At 37.0% G+C, this 19645-nt stretch overlaps 2 protein-coding genes across 2 annotated transcripts in view; both read left to right on the forward strand.

Annotated features, from left to right (window-relative positions):
- Positions 1 to 19645, forward strand: part of LOC138322055 (mucin-2-like) — a 51063-nt gene that overhangs the window by 25119 nt on the left and 6299 nt on the right. The window contains exons 2-5 of the mRNA XM_069266109.1: positions 3628 to 3821; positions 5095 to 6201; positions 16967 to 17242; positions 17634 to 17960. Of these exons, the coding sequence (XP_069122210.1) occupies positions 3628 to 3821; positions 5095 to 6201; positions 16967 to 17242; positions 17634 to 17960 (1904 nt within the window). The remainder of the gene's footprint in view (positions 1 to 3627; positions 3822 to 5094; positions 6202 to 16966; positions 17243 to 17633; positions 17961 to 19645) is intronic.
- Positions 7706 to 15399, forward strand: LOC138322552 (mucin-2-like). Its single transcript, XM_069266563.1, has 7 exons — positions 7706 to 7901; positions 8279 to 9343; positions 9523 to 10125; positions 10447 to 10755; positions 12650 to 13578; positions 13985 to 14813; positions 15368 to 15399. The coding sequence occupies exons 1-7, from the start codon at positions 7706 to 7708 to the stop codon at positions 15397 to 15399; spliced, it is 3963 nt and encodes a 1320-aa protein (XP_069122664.1).

Below are 19645 nucleotides of genomic sequence, written 5' to 3' on the forward strand. Positions count from 1 at the left end.
GTTTATTGTATAAGTGTATCCAATATGATTCATTATCTTCCACTATCACACTTGTACATCGCGGTCAGAAACTCGACGAAGTCTTCGTGGAATGATTTACACACTGCAATGCGTTTGTCGTTTGTAGTTGAATGGTATTTTAATTACAAAAATAAACTAACATTCCAGACGTAAAATAAGTAATTGTTCCACCTATAAACATTATTATCTGTGGTTTTCATACAGTGTATAAATGTTGGTATTGTAAGACTTGACCAAATAAACACGACAATGACCATGATCGCGCACAGCCAATTCAACCGCCATGTTTATTTATGTATCCGGTGGGGCTCGATAATGTATCTATTCAGTACCATGTTATTGTTCCGACGCTTTGCGCGAATTTAAATATCTCCTTTACAAAAGGACACAATCATGTGTCCTTCTCAGATGTGTCGGCAGCTGGGCGTGTCCACATCAGACACAATCACACTTCCAACCAATACTACTGTCGTATTGTCATAAAATTATGTACATTGTATTTGATGGAATTATGACCAGGAAAAAACAATTGATGGATCCTGTATATTTTAACAATGATATCCTCAAGAGAAAATATTTGATACACTATACTCATAAGAAAAAACAACTAACCATTTCTACCATATTTTTTCACGAAGCAGTTTTATTGAGTGCTAATGGAGATATCGCTATACCTTATAGATGAAGTATTTGGTTACTATACAATTGCTCCAGATCATTTTTCCTGATATCTCCAATATAGTCTATGATCAATACTTCTACTCCCTCATTTATATTGGTGCCGAACACTATAAAATGTAGTATGTACAAAGTGTCCATACCCTGACTTTTGTAACTGTTCACAGGCTTTTTATATCGTGTTATTTCGCACTTTTATGGGTCGCCAGTACATTGGTAGACTCAAAAGAAATAGTTCGGGAACCTCGAAATAATTGTGGAATCAAAATCGTAGTCATGTTGATACTTCGAACACATTATGATTCGATTTAAATGAAGAATGTCTGCCAAAGCGCAGTTTATTTTAAACTTATAAAACAACACCTATTGTTTACGGTATCTGGTATAAAATGCCACACCTATTGTTTACAGTATCTGGTATAAAATGCCACACCTATTGTTTCGGTATCTGTTTTACAAATTGAGAATTGTCAATAAGCTTTTGTTATTATAAATTTGGCGTTTTAAAGTCGATTTTAATCTTTTAATCAATCAGATAAAAACCAAGTGTTGACGGGTAATAGCCACCATTTGTATGCATTTAAAGTACGTTCGGTCGGGTAACAGATTGTAATCAGGGTTATATTGGATTTATGTAGGCTAAGAGGTCCATAAAGTAAACTGCCTATCACCTGATTTTCGTGGTGAATTAAATTCGCGTCTTATATATGACTTTTTTCGTATTTATAATGATTCACTCGGAAATACATAATTTTGCAGAATGCTACCGTTTCTGTTCAATTCAGTACTATACAGTTGCCTCAGTTATGTTTTTCACGACAATTTTCTTGCCAATTATTTTTGCGGGTAGAACTGTTAGCGCACTAAAGGTAATAAACCATACACGATATCTCTTTAGTCATAGCACTATATATATATATATATATATATATATATATATATATATAAGCCTGCGTTCTAAGGGGCCGCCACCCGTTGAGGGGATTAAGTGCTTCCAGACCAGACGCTGGGTGTTAATTAGGGCTGACAGAGGTGTGTATAACCCGTGGACAATAGACCCTAAGTCTCAGATCAGGATCATTTCACCTCTGTACTACTTGTTAAACTTAAAAGTAGTATTTCCTGTAGGATGCCCTACCCATAACACTAATTGTAAAAACTACCCACCAGGAGCACATTGTCTGGTTTACACTCAAGCACATACCGATGTCATTGTAAGGAGTTTGCTACAAACGTTTAAGTAAGTTAGGATATTCTGTGGTTTATTGTGGTGTTCAAACAACTACAATGATATAAGCAAGCTGTGGTGCGGTCCTTACGGTTAATCTGTTTCAGTATTGTTGTAGATCCTCATTGTTATTTTAAGGGCACTGATACCATAGACTGTGTGTTTACAATGACACTCATTATTTCGTTTTATAATCCATGTGGTGGATAATTAATAATGCAGTTACATTTCACCCTTTTTGGATGGCCATTTCACTTTCATTTAGTAGTTTGTTGTTCTTGATATATTTATGCACTTATCATATGGCCAATGTTTGGCCTGGTTTAGGCGGAATCTGTAGTGACAGTTAAATCGTGGTATAGTATTACTGGAGAGTATTGAAGTTTTAGATTTGTACTACTGGACATATTCAAGAGGACTTAAACATATCACGAACACCTTCTAGCCAGTGATGTGGAAGCATTGGAGGCCAGTTAAGGTATTTTTATTCCTGTTGTGGAAAGTTTGGAAATCTAACCAATGTCAATCCAAGTCAGTGAAAGGATTAAGCAGAAGAAGTACAAATATTGACTTAGCGCTCTACAAGATGGACAAATATTTATAGTAAAATGATCAAGTGTTAACTCGGAATATATGTCAAAGGCTTTAGCACATCAAATTGAAATCTGCTATATGTACATCGCCATGATAAACATCGTTATTTTAAAACAACCAAATCGCAACAAAAACGCAAAGCAAAGGAAAATTCATATTCAAAATTAAAAACTAAAGTATTACTAGGTAATGATAGAAATGTTGTTTTTTGTCCAATCAAGAACGCTTGCCGATGGGTCAAGCCCTTGATTAAGTTATAGTAAATTAGGGGAATGCGGTGTAGCATACCAGCACGTATCACACAATTTGATTTTAAATTGCTCCAAATCATAACCACGCTTGGTCAATATAACCCTATGTTTACCGTCATAATTAATATGTAAATATTAACGAATGGGGGAGAATAAAAAGAGCGAATTTTGTCAATTTTCGCGTAAGAACCTCGTCTGTATTTAGTCTTTTGTAACTTATAACAAAAACAAAATGAACAAATTATCAGATGTAATGGTAATAGACTGCTTTAGCAAGTGAGATCGATTACATTATGTTTATATTAAGGATTTAGGAATATTGAAATGGTACAATATAAACACGATTCCCCTTTATCACCTAATCCAGAACGTAACATCGCGAGTTATTGGGTCATCTCAATGTTTCCGGAAACTGTCAGAACAAGACAGATGATACCTATTGACCACAGTGGCTACTAACATACTCATTTGTATACACACATTTCATATACAATATAATTGATTTCTGATTGTTTATATATATATATATTATATTGTTATTCATTTCAAAAATATATATGAATATAGTGATTTGCGATACTGTAATTTCTTTCCCTACAGACAGGATAAATATCACCTGACGTCATTATATTTGTCAACATTATACGGCATTGATGTTATCTTTCCGTGCAGTACTCCAAGAGTCTAACCTAAGAAAGTCTTATCATGTTTTCATGAGTTATCTTTATTGCTTCCATATTAGAATATTTATAGCAAAGTAGAGATTTGATCCTAACTACTACATAATACATAATAAATACCGAGACAGAAATAAATACAGCATTTTCATTACAATCTAGTTTCTTTCTTTTAAAGGGTCTGCGCCATGGCGCTTAGACGTCCGCTTTTGGTACCTATTGCTCTACTAATATTGGTTTTCTCAACTGTTGAGAGTTTTTCTTCCACCACGATGCCTACATCAACAAGTGAGATGACGACCACTAGCACTGACGCTACAACAACCACTGACGCTATGACAACAACAACTGTATCTACAACCACGGAAGCAGGTAAACTGTCACTATATATATGTGTATTTTGTAATACATGGTGGATGTGGTTACTGTGCAGTTTATGATAGTTTCAGAAGGTAAGCTGAAATTCCATTTATCAAACAGAAAATAAACATAACTTTTAATTAATTTTGACATTTTGAATGACAGAAGTTGGCCAAGGCTTCAACAGGAAAGTTCAAAAGAGTAAACATTAAAATGGAAACTGGGAACAAGAAATTCCACAAAATAAGAATTAAGATTACAAATTCTATACCAAAATTTTCTGTTGCTCCAAGTGAAACACCATCAAAGGACAACATTAAATGCTGTTACCACCAACAGAAGTGTTTTGAATTCAGACCAATTCCAGTTAACATGCACAAATTCCATCAAAATAAATCGTACTGTCAAAGTCCTGTCCAAAATGGGTTTTAACTAGTAAACACACATTCACCATGCCATTCACATGAGATGTTGTCAACGCCAACAGCCAGGACAATTTCAATTGAAATGCCAATTTTCACAATGAATTTCACTGGCAAATTACGACCATGTACAAAATGGCAAAACTATCTGAAGTCTTCTGACATTTTGAAATAAAACATTTTTTTTCGAGAAATCGGGGCCAAATGTCATAGAGAGACGATTGGTCGCTGGAAGCGTGACCAAATTAATGTCCACACATAAAGGTACCTAGTATTAATTAGTACTTAATAGATTTTAACAATTTCAGTTACATATCAAATTATTTTATAAGTTAATTTGAAATTATTGTATAAAAAGATACATTGTAAACAATCAACAAAGTATGTTGTGAAGGTAAAAGTGTCATTTTTTATTTCTTTTTGTTAATGGTAAGTAGCTGTGTGACTTTGTGTCACGATGAATTTATTTTGGATTTTAATTCAAATTTATTCTTTGATAGTTATTGTAATCGAAACCAAGATTGTTTTTAGTTTTCCTGTATAGAAACACAATGTATGTTTTTTTAACAATTGAAGTCTTTATTACTGATACAATTCTGAATACACAGAATTTCTTCGGCTGGTATATAGTTTAAGTTTTCTTTGGAAATTATTGTACGTGCTTAATGTATGTAGCGTTTGACATACCTCCATAGCCACATTTAGAAGTAAATGCGATGTACATTTTTCTTTTATAGACGCAATGTCAATGATTAGATGCAAACAAACACTATTTTGCTAGACAGTTTGTACATATTAAGTAAAATGTATTGCTTTTATAAGTTTCATGATAATGCTGGTCTTTAAAACAAATCATCTTGCAGTCACAAATACCACAGATGCTGTAAATACAAGTACTGAATCAGCAACAACCGCTTCTACTGAAGTAGCAACAACCACTTCAGACGCTGCAACCACTACTACTGAAGCAGCAACAACCACCACGAACGCTGCAACCACTACTACTGAAGCAACAACCACTGCAGACGCTGCAACCACTACTACTGAAGCAGCAACAACCACCACGAACGCTGCAACCACTACTACTGAAGCAACAACCACTGCAGACGCTTCAACCACTACTAGTGAAGCAACAACAACCACAGACGCTGCAACCACTACTACTGAAGCAGCAACAACCACAGACGCTGCAACCACTACTACTGAAGCAGCAACAACCACTGCAGACGCTGCAACCACTACTACTGAAGCAGCAACAACCACAGACGCTGCAACCACTACTACTGAAGCAACAACAACCACTACAGACGCTGCAACCACTACTACTGAAGCAGCAACATCCACTACAGACGTAGCAACCACTACTAGCGAAGCAACAACCACTGCAGACGCTGCAACCACTACTACTGAAGCACCAACAACCACTACAGACGCTGCAACCACTACTACTGAAGCAGCAACAACCACTGCATACGCTTCAACCACTACTACTGATACACCAACAACCACTACAGACGCTGCAATCACTACTACTGAAGCAGCAACATCCACTACAGAGGCAGCAACCACTACTACTGAAGCAGCAACAACCACAACAGACGCTGCAACCACTACTAGCGAAGCAACAACCACTTCAGACGCTGCAACTACTACTACTGAAGCAACAACCACAACAGACGCTGCCACTACTACTACTGAAGCAGCAACAACCACCACGAACGCTGCAACCACTACTACTGAAGCAGCAACAACCACCACGAACGCTGCAACCACTACTACTGAAGCAGCAACAACCACCACGAACGCTGCAACCACTACTACTGAAGCAGCAACAACCACAACAGACGCTGCAACCACTACTACTGAAGCAGCAACAACCACCACGAACGCTGCAACCACTACTACTGAAGCAGCAACAACCACCACGAACGCTGCAACCACTATTAGTGAAGCAACAACAACTAAAGAAGGTAAGATTTATATATAATTTATTTCTTTCATGTCCCTTTTCCCGACTTTATGCTCACTCATGCATGACACGTTCTTTTTTAATTATCATCATTTAATCACTAAATTACCACACAATCAGCTAAATGTCGTTAATGTCGATGAATATTTAAAGATGCTCCATCGCCGACAAATGGTATTTTTTCATTATCAAAAATAGGCGAAGACGATTTACTATTTTTCTTCAGTTACAAAAGTTCCTTACTTTACACCATTACCAACATTGAAAACTATGAGCTTCTAATTTTACTTCAAGTTAAAAATATGAAAAGTAATTAAATGCATCCCGAAAAAATTCCGTGGCACTATATCCTATATGGAATGAAGTACTGATTGTGCATGCACCAAAGGCAAACTAAATTATTTTATATTACTTTTTGTGTTAATTAGACATATATATATACGATAATACACCAATTATTCTTCAAATAATGAATATCATTTATGCTATGTCGGCGGTGGAGCATCTTTAAGAAATGATAGATTAAAATATTGAAAGAAAAAAAACTGTACAAATTTTTCAAAACATTCCCTTAAAATAAATATAAAATCCCGTGTTCATTAACCATACATGTATCAAACGTAATACGCAACCGCCATGAGTAGCATCCTTTCAACGGTGCAAATTACAAAAAAAAATTGAACCAACAACATCAACATACAATATGAAGCATCAACTACTACAGGTGCAGTAACCAGAAGTACTGAAGCATCAATAACTACCACAAATAATTTAACTACAAGTACTGAAGCATAAATGACTACTACAAATGCAGTAACTACAAGTACTGAAGCATCAATAACTACCACAGATAATTTAACTACAAGTACTGAAGCATAAATGACTACTACAGATGCTGTAACTACAAGTACTGAAGCATAAATGACTACTACAAATGCAGTAACTACAAGTACTGAAGCATAAATGACTACTACAGATGCTGTAACTACAAGTACTGAAGCATAAATGACTACTACAGGTGCTGTAACTACAAGTACTGAAGCATAAATGACTACTACAGATGCTGTAACTACAAGTACTGAAGCATAAATGACTACTACAGATGCAGTAACTACAAGTACTGAAGCATAAATGACTACTACAGATGATGAACTACAAGTACTGAAGCATAAATGACTACCACAAATGCAGGAACTACAAGTACTGAAGCATAATACTACCACAGATAATTTAACTACAAGTACTGAAGCATAAATGACTACTACAGGTGCTGTAACTACAAGTACTGAAGCATAAATGACTACTAAAGATGCTGTAACTACAAGTACTGAAGCATAAATGACTACAACAACTGCAGTAACTACAAGTACTGAAGCATAAATGACTACTACAGTGCTGTAACTACAAGTACTGAAGCATAAATGACTACTACAGATGCTGTAACTACAAGTACTGAAGCATAAATGACTACTAAAGATGCTGTAAATACAAGTACTGAAGCATAAATGACTACTACAACTGCAGTAACTACAAGTACTGAAGCATCAATAACTACCACAGATGATGTACCTACAAGTACTGAAGCATCAATAACTACCACAGATGATGTACCTACAAGTACTGAAGCATCAATAACTACCACAGATGCTGTACCTACAAGTACTGAAGCATACATTACTACCACAGATGATGTACCTACAAGTACTGAAGTATCAATAACTACCACAGATAATTTAACTACAAGTACTGAAGCATAACTGACTACTACAAATGCAGTAACTGTAAGACTGTACCCATAAGTACAGTAGAAGCAATAACTACCACAGTATGATGTACCTACAAGTACTGAAGCATAATTACACCACAGATGATGTACCTACAAGTACTGAAGCATCAATAACTACCACAGATGATGTACCTACAAGTACTGAAGCATCAATAACTACCACAGATGATGTACCTACAAGTACTGAAGCATCAATAACTACCACAGATGATGTACCTACAAGTACTGAAGCATCAATAACTACCACAGATGATGTACCTACAAGTACTGAAGCATACAATAACTACCACAGATGCAGTACCTACAAGTACTGAAGCATCAATAACTACCACAGATGATGTACCTACAAGTACTGAAGCATCAATAACTACCACAGATGATGTACCTACAAGTACTGAAGCATCAATAACTACCACAGATGATGTACCTACAAGTACTGAAGCATCAATAACTACCACAGATGATGTACCTACAAGTACTGAAGCATCAATAACTACCACAGATGATGTACCTACAAGTACTGAAGCATCAATAACTACCACAGATGATGTACCTACAAGTACTGAAGCATCAATAACTACCACAGATGATGTACCTACAAGTACTGAAGCATCAATAACTACCACAGATGATGTACCTACAAGTACTGAAGCATCAATAACTACCACAGATGATGTACCTACAAGTACTGAAGCATACATTACTACCACAGATGATGTACCTACAAGTACTGAAGCATCAATAACTACCACAGATGATGTACCTACAAGTACTGAAGCATCAATAACTACCACAGATGATGTACCTACAAGTACTGAAGCATCAATAACTACCACAGTTGATGTACCTACAAGTACTGAAGCATCAATAACTACCACAGATAATGTACCTACAAGTACTGAAGCATCAATAACTACCACAGATGATGTACCTACAAGTACTGAAGCATCAATAACTACCACAGTTGATGTACCTACAAGTACTGAAGCATCAATAACTACCACAGATAATGTACCTACAAGTACTGAAGCATCAATAACTACCACAGATGATGTACCTACAAGTACTGAAGCATCAATAACTACCACAGATGATGTACCTACAAGTACTGAAGCATCAATAACTACCACAGATGATGTACCTACAAGTACTGAAGCATCAATAACTACCACAGATGATGTACCTACAAGTACTGAAGCATCAATAACTACCACAGATGATGTACCTACAAGTACTGAAGCATCAATAACTACCACAGATGATGTACCTACAAGTACTGAAGCATCAATAACTACCACAGATGATGTACCTACAAGTACTGAAGCATCAATAACTACCACAGATGATGTACCTACAAGTACTGAAGCATCAATAACTACAATATGTACTACAAGTAGAAGCATATCTACCACATGATGTACCTACAAGTACTGAAGCATCAATAACTACCACAGATGATGTACCTACAAGTACTGAAGCATCAATAACTACCACAGATATGTACCTACAAGTACTGAAGCATAATAACTACCACAGATGATGTACCTACAAGTACTGAAGCATCAATAACTACCACAGATGATGTACCTACAAGTACTGAAGCATCAATAACTACCACAGATGATGTACCTACAAGTACTGAAGCATCAATAACTACCACAGATGATGTACCTACAAGTACTGAAGCATCAATAACTACCACAGATGATGTACCTACAAGTACTGAAGCATCAATAACTACCACAGATGATGTACCTACAAGTACTGAAGCATCAATAACTACCACAGTTGATGTACCTACAAGTACTGAAGCATCAATAACTACCACAGATGATGTACCTACAAGTACTGAAGCATCAATAACTACCACAGATGATGTACCTACAAGTACTGAAGCATCAATAACTACCACAGATGATGTACCTACAAGTACTGAAGCATACATTACTACCACAGATAATGTACCTACAAGTACTGAAGCATCAATAACTACCACAGATGATGTACCTACAAGTACTGAAGCATCAATAACTACCACAGATGCTGTACCTACAAGTACTGAAGCATCAATAACTACCACAGATGATGTACCTACAAGTACTGAAGCATCAATAACTACCACAGTTGATGTACCTACAAGTACGAAGCATCAATAACTACCACAGATGATGTACCTACAAGTACTGAAGCATCAATAACTACCACAGTTGATGTACCTACAAGTACTGAAGCATCAATAACTACCACAGATAATGTACCTACAAGTACTGAAGCAGCAATAACTACCACAGATAATGTACCTACAAGTACTGAAGCATACAATAACTACCACAGATGATGTACCTACAAGTACTGAAGCATCAATAACTACCACAGATGATGTACCTACAAGTACTGAAGCATCAATAACTACCACAGATGATGTACCTACAAGTACTGAAGCATAAATAACTACCACAGATGATGTACCTACAAGTACTGAAGCATCAATAACTACCACAGATGATGTACCTACAAGTACTGAAGCATCAATAACTACCACAGATGATGTACCTACAAGTACTGAAGCATCAATAACTACCACAGTTGATGTACCTACAAGTACTGAAGCATCAATAACTACCACAGATGATGTACCTACAAGTACTGAAGCAGCAATAACTACCACAGATGATGTACCTACAAGTACTGAAGCAGCAATAACTACCACAGATGATGTACCTACAAGTACTGAAGCATCAATAACTACCACAGATGATGTACCTACAAGTACGAAGCATACATTACTACCACAGATGATGTACCTACAAGTACTGAAGCATAAATAAATACTACAGATGTTGTAACTACAAGTACTGAAACATGAATAACTACTACAGATGCTTACACTATAAGTACTGAAGCATAAATAAATACTTCAGATGCTGTAACTACGAGTACTGAAGCATAAATAACTACTACAGATGCTGTAACTACAAGTACTGAAGCATAAATAACTACCACAGATGCAGTAACTACAAGTACTGAAGCATAAATAACTACTACAGAAGCTGTCAGTACAAATTCTACAGATGCGTCAACAACAATTATTGAAAATTTACTTCTTAAACTAAATTTTATAAATTACACTTTTTTAACCGAAAAGGTAGTTAGGCTTTTAAACAGTATCCAACAGACTCTTCGTGATGATACTTCAAGGCTGTAGATAAAGGGCTTGTAAACGTGCATTTCATTTATGAGTGGTCAGATGGTGTTTTGCTGAAGCCTCGTTCACTGTTTTAGACTTCAACAAACCTTTACCAGAGGTAGCAACAGCAGCTATTACTTTGTTTGAAAATCAGAAAGATGTTGAATTTCCAAACGGTCAATAAATCAGATCGCAATAATAATACTTGTGACAAAATATGTCATTAGTAGACATTTTACTGAATGGTAACATAGATCTATATATTGATGTCAGTTATCATTGTTTTGGCGATGAAAATTTATAATGCATGTCCCTTTTTATAGAATTTCTGTTACTCTGAATGTAAGTGTTAAAAGACAGTCTTTTCCACTTGTCAATTTACATAAAAAATCAGTTCGGTACTATAATAAATCAAATTTATTTTTAATTATTTTTTATATTATCAGAAAGGAAAGTGCTACCTAAACCATTCAATCATACCCACATTCTGCTGCAGGTAAAATCCATACAAAGTTTTCTGTTTTTATTGTAGCATACCAGTCATTGTTAATCAGTGACGATATGACTATATAAATTCATTAGATAATACGGAGGTGTATACCGCGGAGCATTTTTTAAAAAAATAATATACGTAAATATATTCATATCAACAGTCACAATATCCTCAGATCAAACAACTACAGTTGGTCAGTCAGCAACACAACCAACCACAACTACTGAGGCAAACCACTACTACTGATCCAACCACAACTACTGAACCAACCACTACCACTGAACCAACCACTACTACTGAACCAACCACTACTACTGAACCAACCACTACTACTGAACCAACCACTACCACTGAACCAACCACTACTACTGAACCAACCACTACTACTGAACCAACCACTACACGAACCAACCACTACTACTGAACCAACCACTACTACTGAACCAACCACTACTACTGAACCAACCACTACTACTGAACCAACCACTACCACTGAACCAACCACTACTACTGAACCAACCACTACCACTGAACCAACCACTACACTGAACCAACCACTACTACTGAACCAACCACTACACTGAACCAACCACTACTACTGAACCAACCACTACTACTGAACCAACCACTACCACTGAACCAACCACTACCACTGAACCAACCACTACACTGAACCAACCACTACCACTGAACCAACCACTACTACTGAACCAACCACTACCACTGAACCAACCACTACTACTGAACCAACCACTACCACTGAACCAACCACTACTACTGAACCAACCCTACTACTGAACCAACCACTACTACTGAACCAACCACTACCACTGAACCAACCACTACTACTGAACCAACCACTACTACTGAACCAACCACTCACTGAACCAACCACTACTACTGAACCAACCACTACTACTGAACCAACCACTACTACTGAACCAACCACTACTACTGAACCAACCACTACCACTGAAACCACACTACCACTGAACCAACCACTACTACTGAACCAACCACTACTACTGAACCAACCACTACCACTGAACCAACCACTACTACTGAACCAACCACTACTACTGAACCAACCACTACTACTGAACCAACCACTACTACTGAACCAACCACTACCACTGAACCAACCACTACTACTGAACCAACCACTACTACTGAACCAACCACTACTACTGAACCAACCACTACTACTGAACCAACCACTACTACTGAACCAACCACTACTACTGAACCAACCACTACTACTGAACCAACCACTACTACTGAACCAACCACTACTACTGAACCAACCACTACTACTGAACCAACCACTACTACTGAACCAACCACTACTACTGAACCAACCACTACTACTGAACCAACCACTACTACTGAACCAACCACTACTACTGAACCAACCACTACTACTGAACCAACCACTACTACTGAACCAACCACTACTACTGAACCAACCACTACTACTGAACCAACCACTACTACTGAACCAACCACTACTACTGAACCAACCACTACTACTGAACCAACCACTACTACTGAACCAACCACTACTACTGAACCAACCACTACTACTGAACCAACCACTACTACTGAACCAACCACTACTACTGAACCAACCACTACTACTGAACCAACCACTACTACTGAACCAACCACTACTACTGAACCAACCACTACTACTGAACCAACCACTACTACTGAACCAACCACTACTACTGAACCAACCACTACTACTGAACCAACCACTACTACTGAACCAACCACTACTACTGAACCAACCACTACTACTGAACCAACCACTACCACTGAACCAACCACTACTACTGAACCAACCACTACTACTGAACCAACCACTACTACTGAACAAACACTACTGCTGAAGCAACCACGATCACTGAAATAACAACTTCTACTGAAGCAACCACTACTACTGAAGCAACCACTACTATTGAACAAACCACTACTTCTGAACCAACCACTACCGCTGAGCCTAACCACTACCACTGAACCAACCAACCACTACTACTGAACCAACCACTACTACTGAACCAACCACTACCACTGAACCAACCACTACTACTGAACCAACCACTACCACTGAACCAACCACTACTACTGAACCAACCACTACTACTGAACCAACCACTTCCACTGAACCAACCACTACTACTGAACCAACCACTACCACTGAACCCACCACTACTACTGAACCAACCACTACTACTGAACCAACCACTACTACTGAACCAACCACTATTATTGAACCAACCGCTACTACTGAACCAACCGCTGCTACTGAACCAAAGACTTCCACTGAACCAACCACTACTACTGAACCAACCACTACAACTGAACCAACCACTACTACTGAACTAACCACTACTACTGAACCAACCACAACTACTGAACCAACCACTACTACTGAACCAACCACAACTACTGAGGCAACCACTACTACTGAACCAACCACTACCACTGAACCAACCACTACTACTGAACCAACCACTACTACTGAACCAACCACAACTACTGAGGCAACCACTACTACTGATCCAACCACTACTACTGAACCAACCACTACCACTGAACCAACCACTTCTACTGAACCAACCACTACTACTGAGGCAACCACTACTTCTGAACCAACCACTACTACTGAACCAACCACTACTACTGAACCAACCACTACTACTGAAACAACCACTTCTACTGAAGCAACTACTACTACTGAACCAACCACTACTACTGAACCAACAACTACTACTGAACCAACCACTACTACTGACCTAACCACTACCCTTGAACCAACCACTACTACTGAACCAACCACTGCTACTGAAACAAACACTACTGCTGAAGCAACCACGATCACTGAAATAACAACTTCTACTGAAGCAACCACTACTACTGAAGCAACCACTACTATTGAACAAACCACTACTGCTGAACCAACCACTACTACTGAGGCAACCAGTACTACTGAACCAACCACTACTACTGAAAAAACCACTACTACTGAGGCAACCACTACCACTGACTCTACCACTACTACTGAGACAACCACTACTTCTAAACCAACTATCACTACGTTGCTAAGCACTACAATTGAACAAATTTCGACTATTTCACAACTAGGTAACAGTAGTCGACATAGTAAATTTTCTGTCATTTTTCTGCATAAGATTAACATTCGCAATGTCATTTGCTTCAGATCTTTAGTATGACGTTACCTTCTAAAACACATGACGTCACATTCATTTCCTACCAACAGGGACAGATAATTATCCATATGCATATAGGCATTGTTGGGATAAATATATTGGTATTCCACAGTGAAATATGAACTGCCGGACCTTTAATTGGTTCAGATTTTAAATTTTGACCCATAAATTGGTTATGTGAAGGCATAGGAATACATACTTTCTTACTCGTAGCTAAAAAAGTGACTCCATATTGATCAATGTAGTTGATCAGCGTTATATTCTAGTCGTTAGGACAACATTTCTGTAATTTTGGTAGGGTTAACGCACGTGTGGTTGGCTTGGATTTGGTCAAAATGGTTCGGTTATCATTTGGCGCTAAATAGATATATCACTTTGCCGTAAACATTCCCCCATGTACATAGATGATGACAAAAATTAGTCTTGGAATACATAATATATTCATAATTTATATGATTAATTTTTAAGGATCCGCTCTGTTGAGGTTTCAGTCTCGTTGAAGACTCGTTTCAACATTTATCAAAGATTGTTTGCGGTTTTCAAAACAATATGTATTATTTTCTTATTTGAAGCCATTTGCCATAGAAAAAATATGTAAAAAATTAGATTTTCGTTGGAAGTAGAATTTTTTATTCACCAATTTCTTGATGTTACCAACTTGGGGACCATTTTGAAGATGTGCGGTTTTTACACTGACTCTTTTCATTTTTTTACTACAACATTTTCACTTACAAATACTAAACATTAGGAATTAATCTATAATTGAATGGATTTTATAATATGTATTTTAGTGTAGTTAAAGTAATCTTATTTTTTGTTAACAAAATACTAAAGAATAACAGATTTTGTAAGAGATCAAACGACCTAGCACTCTAGCCCCCTATTTTTATGATGGTTTTAGTATCAGCAACTTTTTTTCAATTTTTAACTGCAAACTTTTAGCAAAAATTCCAAAACATATCTTTTTAATTGTTAAAACTGTCAGAACCTGTGAAAAAGAAGTGTTTTCATCTTCAAAATTTAGGGGGTAGGGTTAACTTATACTGCTATTGTGAACAAAAAAAATATGTTGACTGTGTGATATTATTATTTTCTTAAAATAAAACATTGGTTTTATCAATTATGCAAATATTCATATTTGTCAGACAACTAGCTACTTTTAATTTACAGAAGGTTAAAATCGAGTACACTACGTTAAATATTGGTTTCCATTTTTTCAACTTTGGTATGTACTCCTTCAAAATTCAAAAACAAAAATATATTATATCTTAGAAAAAGTTTAGTGATCAGAAAAAAATATTTTTCACCATAGCAAATCCCGAAAACTTTTTAGTATCCAATTAGGATTTTGTAATATTAATGAGTGCTTATTGCTTATTTGCTTGTAAAGATATCACTACACCTTATTTGTATATGTCGGCAAATAACGTAATCTTATCCTGGGCTTCTTGTTGAAGGTTTAATTGTGGTAGAAACAGGTCACAAAACTTGGGATTATTGAATATGGAGTTTATTTCACACTTGTTAGTTATATCTTAAAAGATACAAAAGAAACTCTCTTAAGATCTTGGTATTTATAAATTTAAAAAAAAAACTCACTTGTGTGAAATAAATTCCACATTCAACAACTACTTGTTGTATAACCTCTATATATATGATACCCTGTTGCATGGGCCACAAACTAAGCTATACAAAGTGATTATTCTTCTAAATGTTAAATGTGTATGATTGACGTGCCGGAGTTGATCATATAGTAATAATCACGTGATCTGGATGTCCATATGTACACCATTCCATCCAGATGGACTCGTGTTTGTAAGGGGACTGTAACATCAAATGTCATAGTGTAATGTTTAAACTTGGTTTTACCTCTTTTATTTTCAGGATTAATTTTTTTTCCAGAAGATAAAAAGCGAAATACATGTAATTGACACGAATGAAAACATAGGTTCAGTCTATTACCTTTAATACATATATATTGCATCAAGTAAATGATGGTTATTATTTTCCTTGTGAATAATGAATGTTTAAACAATGTTATTTACATTTGGTATTTATCTTCATTAGCCACCACTTCTACTGAGACAACAACTTCATCTGAGGCAACCACTACTACTGAATCATCCACTACTACTGAACCAACCACTACTTCTGCGGCAACCACTACTACAGAACCAACCACTACTACTGAACCAACCACTACCACTGAACCAACCACTACTACTGAACCAACCACTACTACAGAACCAACCACTACTACTGCGGCAACCACTACTACTGACGCAATTACTACAACTGAGACTGCTACTTCTACAACAGAGGCAACCACTTCTACCGAAACAGGTAACAATTGTTAAACTTTATTTATCTTTTGTTGTTTCTTCTACCGCTTTTTTAAGTAGGCATGCTGCATTGTTTCAAATCACATCAAACAAGTAGTTTTTAATTGGATTTGAATTTACACTGATTTTATTAACATTTCTCCGGGACATAAAAGCGCAACCAAAACCAATATCTTTATTAAAATCTTAACACAAAGTAACCTGTTGGTATAACACTTGTAAAAATATAGTTTCCAATTTTCGAAAAATATTTTTTGGTTACTTTCCAGTACAGATATCACTTAGGTCCAAAGCCATTATATATTCATCATCGGTCTTGTCCTTATCAACATTTAAATGATTCAGTTGTTAATTTGTGCTAATATTTTTATTGAATGTCTATATGTAATCAGTGACCACTACTACTGAACCAACCACTACTACTGAACCAACCACTACCACTGAGCCAACCACTACAACTGAACCAACCACTACTACTGAGGCAACCACTACTACTGACGCAACCACTACTACTGACGCAATCACAACTACTGACGTAACCACTACCACTGAGCCAACCACTACCACTGACTCTACCACTACTACTGAACCAACCACTACTACAGCGGCAACCACTACTACTGACGCAATCACTTCTACTGAGTCAACCACTACAACTGAACCAACTACTACTACCGACTCAACCACTACTACTGCGGAAACCACTTCTACCGAAGCAGGTAACTATTGTAAAACTTAAGTTTTCTTTTGTGTTTCTTCAATCGTTTTCAATTTGACTTCGCAATATATATAAGAAGGAACACTCTCTATATATAAAAAAGTATAATCAATTCCTTGTGTTTTTATCACTTGGATCGGAGTCAGTTTGCTAACCCTTACCCTAGGTGTCCGTCAGTCGTGTAATCGCTACTAAACATAAATCTCTGTGGATGTTCACCAAATTTTAGTCGAATGCATACCTTAGCGGACGAAAATCAAATTCGTTTCAATAGTTAATTTTTCGTGTTTGGTTTGCATGAAAGTTGAATGACTTAGGGCTGTATTTATATCGTAAAACAAAGAATTTTGTTGTTATAATACTTGTAAAGGAAGTAGTTTCCAATTTTCGACAACGTTTGTTTAGGGACTCGACTGTGTGGGAAGTCCTATTATGTCTGTTTGTTTAGGGACTCGACTGTGTAGGAAGTCCTATTATGTCTGTTTGTTTAGGGACTCGACTGTGTAGGAAGTCCTATTATGTCTGTTTGTTTAGGGACTCGACTGTGTAGGAAGTTCCTATTATGTCTGTTTGTTTAGGGACTCGACTGTGTAGGAAGTCCTATTATGTCTGTTTGTTTAGGGACTCGACTGTGTAGGAAGTCCTATTATGTCTGTTTGTTTAGGGACTCGACTGTGTAGGAAGTCCTATTATGTCTGTTTGTTTAGGGACTCGACTGTGTAGGAAGTCCTATTATGTCTGTTTGTTTAGGGACTCGACTGTGTAGGAAGTCCTATTATGTCTGTTTGTTTAGGGACTCGACTGTGTAGGAAGTCCTATTATGTCTGTTTGTTTAGGGACTCGACTGTGTATGAAGTCCTATTATGTCTGTTTGTTTAGGGACTCGACTGTGTAGGAAGTCCTATTATGTCTGTTTGTTTAGGGACTCGACTGTGTAGGAAGTCCTATTATGTCTGTTTGTTTAGGGACTCGACTGTGTAGGAAGTCCTATTATGTCTGTTTGTTTAGGGACTCGACTGTGTAGGAAGTCCTATTATGTCTGTTTGTTTAGGGACTCGACTTTGTAGGAAGTCCTATTATGTCTGTTTGTTTAGGGACTCGACTGTGTAGGAAGTCCTATTATGTCTGTTTGTTTAGGGACTCGACTGTGTAGGAAGTCCTATTATGTCTGTTTGTTTAGGGACTCGACTGTGTAGGAAGTCCTATTATGTCTGTTTGTTTAGGGACTCGACTGTGTAGGAAGTCCTATTATGTCTGTTTGTTTAGGGACTCGACTTTGTAGGAAGTCCTATTATGTCTGTTTGTTTAGGGACTCGACTGTGTAGGAAGTCCTATTATGTCTGTTTGTTTAGGGACTCGACTGTGTAGGAAGTCCTATTATGTCTGTTTGTTTAGGGACTCGACTGTGTAGGAAGTCCTATTATGTCTGTTTGTTTAGGGACTCGACTGTGTAGGAAGTCCTATTATGTCTGTTTGTTTAGGGACTCGACTGTGTAGGAAGTCCTATTATGTCTGTTTGTTTAGGGACTCGACTGTGTAGGAAGTCCTATTATGTCTGTTTGTTTAGGGAAAGCTCGACTGTGTAGGAAGTCCTATTATGTCTGTTTGTTTAGGGTCGACTATGTAGGAAGTCCTATTATGTCTGTTTGTTTAGGGACTCGACTGTGTAGGAAGTCCTATTATGTC

Source organism: Argopecten irradians, chromosome 4 (assembly GCF_041381155.1).
Source record: "Argopecten irradians isolate NY chromosome 4, Ai_NY, whole genome shotgun sequence".
Taxonomy (NCBI): domain Eukaryota; kingdom Metazoa; phylum Mollusca; class Bivalvia; order Pectinida; family Pectinidae; genus Argopecten; species Argopecten irradians.

Coding starts and splice junctions, on each gene's coding strand:
- LOC138322552 (XM_069266563.1), top strand. CDS start 7,706: ATGACTACTACAACTGCAGTAACTACAAGTACTGAAGCATCAATAACT. Junction 7,902..8,278: donor CACAGATGATGTACCTACAA/GTACTGAAGTAT, acceptor TAACTACCACAG/ATGCAGTACCTACAAGTACT. Junction 14,814..15,367: donor TTCGACTATTTCACAACTAG/GTAACAGTAGTC, acceptor TTAATTTTTAAG/GATCCGCTCTGTTGAGGTTT.